Raw genomic sequence first — 8,134 nt, forward strand, 5'->3', positions numbered from 1 at the left:
ATGTTCTCTCTCTTTGTTGAATGACGCTTGTGTTTCCTTGTTTTGTTATCTTGTCCTCTACTCATGCTTGTCCTCGTACAGACGGTTGTTCGTGCCATGACCCTGGAGAGAGCCATAGGGAGCGTCCGCGAGCAGCTGGAGACCGAGACACGGGCTCGCCAGGTCGTGAGTGATAGACTTGCTGCGCTAGAGGATCAGCACGCCGCGTTGATTGACAGCCGGTCGCGGGAGCGTAATGCGCATCAGGTGGCCCTGAAGGAGGCTGCGAGGGTGGCTGTTTCAGCTTACAAGGACTCCCAGGCCTTCATCCAGGATACCCAGGCCTAGATCCCTGCGCACCCCCAGGAGACCCTGACTCATCTTACGAGCTTCCCCGCGGGGAATGAGTGTTTGGGTCGGCACGGGATGGAGTTGTTCGAGGCGGGGGAGTCTGCCATGCAGAGCAGAATCTATGCAGTCCTTCGCACCAGAGATGCGTCCTTTGACCCCGTTGCATGGGGCCTGCCCGAGGAGTGGGAGGAGGAGCCAGGTGATCCCATGGACGTGGCCGTGGGTGAGGACGGCGAGCGTCCACCCTTGGACTCGGCGGCCGACCGCTCGTCGAGTGCGGACTTCGCAGCCGACCTTCTTCGCTTTGCCGGCGTGGGTGCCCCCGAGGAGGAGACTCAGGCTGCCTTGGGTGATGATGACGGCACCCGCGAGGCCACGCAGCCCTGACGTCCTTCCATGTTGGCGGCCTCTCATCTCTGTTCAGTTGCTGCATAGACTATCCTTCTATTTTGCTTAGACTGGCGTTACTTCGTTGTTATTTCGCTTAGACTGGTGTTACTTCGTTGCTTGGGTTGCCGCCCCTATGCTTCTTTTGTTTATTTTGCTTGCTTTGGACTTATTGGCTGGGTTATGACGTTGCTTGCTATGATACTGCTCTTCTATTTCGTCTTATGCTTTGTCTGTTTTACTTGTGTATTCGTCTTGATTGCTCCTCGTCTCCACTTGGGACTAATGAATTCTGGTACCGCGGGAGTTTAACTACCCGCCATCGCGGTGTCAGCTAGCCCGGGGTCGGCCAGCAGACCCCTCGGGGTCTGCTGGTGGGTTGTTCATCTGGCGTCGAGCGAGGTTAGACCTCGTACCGCCTCTGGGGCGCTGGGATTGCGTTGCGCCCGTCCGGCGACAGGTGAGGTCGGACCTCATGTCGCCCCTAGGACGCCTTAGCGATTCTTGGGATGGAGTCCAACGACTTGCGCCCCGAATCCTTCCGTTCGGCGGTAGGCAAGGGCGGACCTCGTGCCGCCCCTAGGGCGTTTGAGGTTGTGTTGCGCCCGTCAGGCGACAGGTGAGGTCGGTCCTCATGTCGCCCCTAGGACGCCTTAGCGATTCTTGGGATGGAGTCCAACGACTCGCGTCCCGAATCCTTCCGTTCGGCGGTAGGCGAGGGCGGACCTCGTACCACCCCTAGGGCGTTTGAGGTTGCGTTGCGCCCGTCCGGCGACAGGTGAGGCCGGACCTCATGTCGCCCCTAGGACCTCTTAGCGATTCTTGGGATGGAGTCCAACGACTCGCGTCCCGAATCCTTCCGTTCGGCGGTAGGCGAGGGCGGACCTCGTACCACCCCTAGGGCGTGTGTTATATCCGATGTGGTTGCCGACCTCCAGGTCTGGCTGACCTCGTGCCGGCCGACCCCTAGGTCTGGCCGACCCCATGCCGGCCGACCTCGGGTAGGTCGACCTTGGGGTGCCTTCGCTTGTCCGCCATTCGGGACAGGGTAACTTGTTAAAAAACTTCTTATTCCATTGCGAATGTAAACAAACATTATTATGGGGAACCTGGCCTTTTATTGGGAAGGGGGACAGGCCATACAAATGAATGTCTACTGGTAGAACTTCAACAAGTGCTCTGAGTTCCAAACCCTGTCTACCACCTTGCCCGATGTGGTCCTTAGCTTGTAACTGCCCGGTCGTACTATGGCCTCAATAACATACGGTCCCTCCCATTTCTTCGCAAATTTGCCTCCATCTTGGGGTCGGCTTGCCTCCCTCCTTCGGAGGACGTAGTCACCAACCTGGAAGTAACGGGGTCGGACTCGGCTGTCATGGTAAGCTTTTGTCTGGCGTTGGTAATTTTCTGCGCGGGCCATGGCCTCCTCCCTTCTGTCGTCGATGAGGTGGAGGTCGGCGGCATGGTGTTGTTCGTTGAGGTCGGGGTCGTACACTGCGACTCGATAGGATGGTATCACAGCTTCAGTGGGAGCCCGTGCTTCGAACCCGTATGCCAGCGCGAACGGTGTCTCCCCGGTGGCCCTTCTTGGGGTGGTGCGGTATGCCCATAGGACGGTGTCCAACTCCTCTACCCATGTTCCTTCGGCCACGTCCAGGTTCTTCTTGATGCCGTCGATTATAGTTCTGTTGGCGTTCTCCACCTGCCCATTCGCTTGTGGGTACGCCACCGCCACGCGGGTGTGTTTTATGTACCATTGGTCGCAGAATGCCTTAAATTCCTTACTTTCGAATTGGCGCCCATTGTTGGAGATGATCTGCATGGGGACCCCAAAGCGGTATAAAATGTTCCTCCGTATGAACTCCGTGCACCGGGTGCTTGTGATGGTGGCGAGGGGTTCCGCCTCCACCCACTTTGTGAAATAGTCTATGGCGACTATTATGTACTTCCTCTTTGCGGACCCCAAGGGTAGGGCCCCGACGATGTCGATCTCCCAACGTGCAAACGGGATTACCGTGCTGATTGGCGTGTAGCTGGTAGCCGGCCGTCCCGGCTCCGCGTGAAAGTGCTGGCAAGTCGGGCACCCCCGGGCGTACTCTGCACATTCCTTGGCCATGCTTGGCCAAAAGTACCCCTGCAATAGGGCCCTCCTCGCCATGGCGAAGGCTCCTTGGTGTGCAGCGCAGGTGCCTTTGTGTATCTCCTCCTTGACGGACTTGGCTTCGTCCGGGTATAGGCATCGGAGGAGGGCACCGTTGTAGGACCTTTTGTAAAGGGTGTCCCCAAGGAGGACGTATGTTGGTGATCTCCTCTTGACCGCCTTGGCGGCTGCCTCGTCTGTTGGTAGGGTACCCGTTCTCTTATACTCGATCAGGTGGTCCAACCAGCACGGGGACCGTGTCTGTATGGGGAGGACGGGGTAGGCCTCCAGGCTGGACCTCTGGAGGTCTTCAATCTGTGCTATCTTAGAGACATGCTCCGGGGTGCCGAGGCCAAGTTTGGAGAGCAAATCTGCGTCCCCGTTTTGACTTCGGGGTACCTGCAAAATTTCATAGAGGGTCAATTGACCGAGGACCTGGAGCACCATGTCGCGGTATCTTCGCATTCTCTCCTCGTTGGCTTCGAATTCACCGTTCACCTGTCCGACCACCAGTCGGGAGTCGCATCGCACCCTTACTTTGGAGGCCCTCAGACCCAATGCCAGCCTAAGGCCACCCAGTAGTGCTTCGTATTCAGCCTCATTGTTAGACAGCTTAAAGTGGAAGCGAAGGGCGTAGTAGGCCCGGAACCCCTCCGGGGTTACGAGTACCACCCCTCCGCCACACCCTTTGGGGCCGGACGAGCCATCCGTGGACAGGGTCCACCAATCCTCCTCATCGCTCCGGGCTAGTTCGGCGGCCTCGCGAGCAGTGCACTCGATTATGAAGTCGGCGAGCGCCTGCCCCTTGATTGCCGGTCGGGGCTTGAACTGGACATCATATTGGCTCAACCGCATGGACCACTTGACCAACCTGCTTGCCAACCCCGAGGCCCTCAATACTGCCTCGAGGGGTTGGTTGGTGAGGACCCGTATGGGGTGTGCTTGGAAGTAATGCCCGAGCTTCTTGGCCATGGCGTCCACGACGAAGATTGCTTTCTCCGTGGGTGAGTACCTGAGCTCGGCGCCTCGGAGGGCTCTGCTCACGTAGTACACCGGGCGTTGGGTTCCCGCATCATCCCGGACCAGTACGGAGCTGATCACGGCCTGCGAGATGCCCAAGTATAGGTACAAGACCTCCCCTTTCTCCGGTTTGGCTAGGGGGGGGGTAGCGTCATGAGGTACGTCTTGAGGTCTTCAAAGGCTTTCTGGCATTCGTCTGACCACTCGAACCCCTGGTTCTTCTTGAGGACCCCGAAAAACGGCAAGGACCTCTCGGCCGACCTTGAGAGGAATCGACCGAGAGCTGCCAGCTGACCATTGAGGCGCTGGACCTCGCGGAGGGACCTTGGAGGTTCCATCTCCAGGATGGCCTTGACTTTTTCGGGGTTGGGTTCAATACCCCTCTTTGAGACCATGTACCCCAAGAATTTCCCTCCGTGTACCCCGAAAGTGCATTTCTTGGGGTTCAAACGTAAATCAAAACGTCTCATAATGGAAAATACCTCGGTCAAGTCGGCTGTGTGTAGGTCGGCCTCCGTGCTTTTCACAATCATGTCGTCCACATAGGCCTGTAAGTTCCGGCCGAGGACCTTCTTGAACACCTTGGCCACTATTCTTGTGTACGTGGCTCCCGAGTTCTTGAGCCCGAACGCCATGACCCGATAGCAAAAGACCCTTTCGGGGGTGGTGAACGCCGTTTTTTCTTCGTCTTCCTCGTGCATGAAAATTTGGTGGTACCCCCGGAAGGCGTTTAGGAAGCTCATGAGTGCGCATCCTGCCGTTTCGTCCACCAGCTGGTCTGTGTTGGGTAGTGGAAAGGGGTCCATGGGGCATGCCTTGTTGAGGTCCGTGTAGTCCACACACATCCTCCACGTGGGCGGTTTGGGTGCGAGGACTACGTTCGCGAGCCATGCCGGGTACGTGACCTCCTTGATGTGCCCGATTTCAAGGAGGGTGTCGACCTCCTTCTTCACGAACTTTCGTCTATCAGCGGCGAGGTAGCGCTTCCTTTGTTGGACAGGCTTGGCTTTGGGGTCCACCGCCAGTTTATGCGTGATGACCTCCCGGCTGAGGCCCGGCATGTCTTCGGGACCCCAAGCGTACACATCTTTATAGCTGCGGATGACCTCGACAATCCGACCTCGGAGGTCGGCCAGGAGGCCTGTGCCCACCTTCACCATCCTATCAGGTCGACTGAGGTCCAGGATGACCTCTTCCGTCTCCACCACGGGTTCAGCACGGGGTCGCTTCTCTTCTTCCCTGAGTGCCCTCTCGGTTACTGTGTGTACCTGGAGATCCTTCCTCGCTATTTGATGGCAGGCCTTCAAGTAGCAACGTAACTCCGGCTAATCTTCTGGTCCCCCCTCGCGGTGCCCACTCCGGTGGGAGTAGGAAATTTGAGGCAAAGGTGCTCCATAGAGATGACGCACCTGAGGTCCTCCAAGGCAGGTCTGCCAAGGATGATGTTGTGGGCGCAGCTGATCTTTACCACCACGAACTCTACGTCCCATGTCTTGACGTGCGGCGGGGTGCCGATCTGCGCTTTAAGGATGACGGACCCTTCTATCTCAATGGAGTCTCCGGTGAAGCCGGATAGCGGGGTCCGAACCTGGGAAAGCTGCTTCCTGGATAACCCGAGTTGCGTGAAGGTGTCATAATACATGACATTCACGGAGCTCCCCGTATCTACCAGTACCCGGTGGACGATGGTGTCATTAAGGTCCAAGCGGATTACTAATGCGTCCCGGTGGGGTAAGGGTCCATCCGGGAGGTCGTCGTCGGTGAATGTTATGGGCTCCCTGCGTGTCCTCTTCTCATGGGGTGCTCTGACGACCTCCCCAACGTATAGGCTCCGCGCCCACTTCTTCCTCTCAGTGGGTGTGTCCCCTCCCTCCGGGCCGCCGAAGATGACATGGATGACCTTCTTCTTTGGTGGGCTGTCTGGCTCGGTCTCCTCGTCCTCCGTGAGGTGGTCGAGCTCCCTCTTGCGCGGGGCAGAAGTAGAAGGCCCGGTGCCATCCTTCTTCTTTCGGGTGTTGTCAGGGCCTTTTGCGTGGTCCTGCCCGGACCTCTTCACGTATTGCCCCAGGTATCCTCGTTGAATGAGCTCCTCAATCTGCCTCTTGAGGACCATACATTCGTCGGTGTCGTGTCCACGTTGCCGATGGAAGCGGCAATACTTCTTCGCGTCGGCTTTGGGGGAAATCTTTAAGCATTCATCGGGGAACGAACACGATGCCCATGTCCTCGGCATGGTCCAGGATTACGCTAACAGGCTGTGTCAACGGGGTCAAGTGTCGTAGCGGGGCTAGACGGGGACCCCGGTCACGTCGTGACCGGGGAGGGCGGCGATCCTCTTGAGGGTGAGATGCCCTGTCACCCTGTCCGCTGCCTTCCTCCTCCTCCTTCTTCCTCTTCTCTGTTGCTTCCGCATTGGCGTACCGCGCGGCGCGGTCCATCAGTTCTGCATAGGTCTTCGGCTCATTCCGAACAAGGTCGCTGTGGAAAGGGCCCGACCTGAGGTTGTTGGTGAAAAACGGGATGGCGGACCTTTCATCAAAATTTGTTACCCCCATAGCTTCTTTCTTCCACTTACTCAGGTACTCCGCCAGAGATTCCGACTTGTCTTGCTTCAGGTAACATAGGTCGGCGAACTGCTTTCGCCGTTGTACGCTGCCCGCGAAGTGCGACAGGAACTTCTTGGTCAGGACTGCAAAAGTGGGAATGGAGTCCCCCGGGAGGGACCCGAACCAATCCTGGGCCTGTCCATCCAGAGTCGTGCAAAAACCGCGACACATGATGGCGTCATTTATGCCTGTCATCATCATGACCGCCTTGTACCTGTTGAGGTGGTCCCGCGGGTCCGTCGCCCCCGTGTAGGGTTTGATGGTCGGGAATCGGAAGTCCCGGGGTAAAGGCTCGGCCATGATGGCATCTGTGAAGGGTGTGGCCAGGGCGTCCCGGGGCTCCGGGGACTCGTCGCGCGCCTCCATCTTGCGCTGCAACTCGCGGACCTGTCGACGCAACTGTTCCATATCTTCGCGCTGGGTGCTCGGGGGTTGGCCTCTGGTCTCCCCTGAGCGTTCCACGGGTGGGGCCGGCTCCCGCTGCCTCGGGACACGGGGTTCGTGGCTCCAGGACCTCCGCGAGCACGATGACTCCTCCTGCCTGACGTGTGTGCTCGGCCCCGGCCCCAGGCGGTCTCGCGCCGGTACGCGTGGACCCAACCGCCCAAGCGCGGAGGTGGTACGCGCCGGCCGAGTTCGCCCTTCATTTCGCTGCTCGTGTCGGCCTCGGGTGGCTTCCGCCCCGTCGCGCCTCCCAGAAGGTCGTGGTGAATTGACTTCCTCCTCAGCCGGCGCTGCGGGTTCCCGAGGCGCCTGAGTGCTGGGGCCGCTGCGCACCCTCGGAGGGGGCGGAGGTGGGGGCGCTGCGCCTCCCCGGCGCAGCCCTGCCGCGACGCGGTTGAGTGCGTTCGCCGCCTGTTCTAGTATGACGACATCTTGTTGGGAGGTCGGGACCTGAGGTGGTGCGGGTGGTGCTGCCCCGCCGAGAGGGCGATTGTTGGTGAGACGGCTCCGAAGGTCCCCCGCGGCCCCATGTCGACTCCCGTTGATCTGATCCCGGAGGTCCTCCCCGGCCCCTACGGACATGGTCTGTCGGCTCGCCACGATCCCGTTGGGGCGGTTGACGAGGGCGAGGTCGCGTGGGTTGCGCGAGCCCTGCGAGTTGTGGGTGTTCGACTCGGTACTTGTCATTGCTGTCAATGCAGGATAATAGGGAGAGCGCTTAAGCTTGTACAGCCGCTCTCAACAAACAGCACCAATGAGGGGTTATATGAACCCGGGGGTCCGGATTATACAACCCGAATATATATTGAATACGAAGAACGGATAATAAAACGGTAAATATTGTATTGATTGGATATAAAACGCTATTACAGAGGTTCGGGACGTGTAATAACAAGGCAAATGCTGTAGGAAAAGTCCGAGATGTCTCCTTAGGACACCGGGGGGTGTTTATATACCCCTGACTACTACGGGCCCCGGGCCCGCGGGAGGAGCCGCGGCCCGCGCCGCGGGACTCGCTCCACGCGAGGACCCGGCCATTGGCCGAGCACGGAGCTCGGCCAATGGGCTGAGCATGGGCTCGGCCGAGCCCATGGGGGCCGAGGCCGAGCCCATGTGGCCGAGCCCAAGGGGCTCGGCCGAGCTCTGGGGGCCGGCCCGGGGCCGACCCCGGGGTGGTTGGTCGACCCCGGGGTGGTCCGTCCTACTC

General features: G+C 59.1%; 1 protein-coding gene across 1 annotated transcript; it reads right to left on the reverse strand.

Moving 5' to 3' along the window:
- Positions 1 to 5,180: 5,180 nt before the first annotated feature.
- LOC109184314 lies at positions 5,181 to 5,990 on the reverse strand. Its single transcript, XM_019334310.1, has one exon. It carries the CDS (start codon positions 5,988 to 5,990, stop codon positions 5,181 to 5,183), a length of 810 nt encoding a protein of 269 aa, XP_019189855.1.
- Positions 5,991 to 8,134: the final 2,144 nt, after the last annotated feature.

Source organism: Ipomoea nil, unplaced genomic scaffold (assembly GCF_001879475.1).
Source record: "Ipomoea nil cultivar Tokyo-kokei standard unplaced genomic scaffold, Asagao_1.1 scaffold1259, whole genome shotgun sequence".
Lineage (NCBI taxonomy): Eukaryota > Viridiplantae > Streptophyta > Magnoliopsida > Solanales > Convolvulaceae > Ipomoea > Ipomoea nil.

Bases quoted from the DNA above. Each gene is read 5' to 3' on its own strand.
- LOC109184314 (XM_019334310.1), bottom strand. From the start codon at position 5,990: ATGGTCCTCAAGAGGCAGATTGAGGAGCTCATTCAACGAGGATACCTG.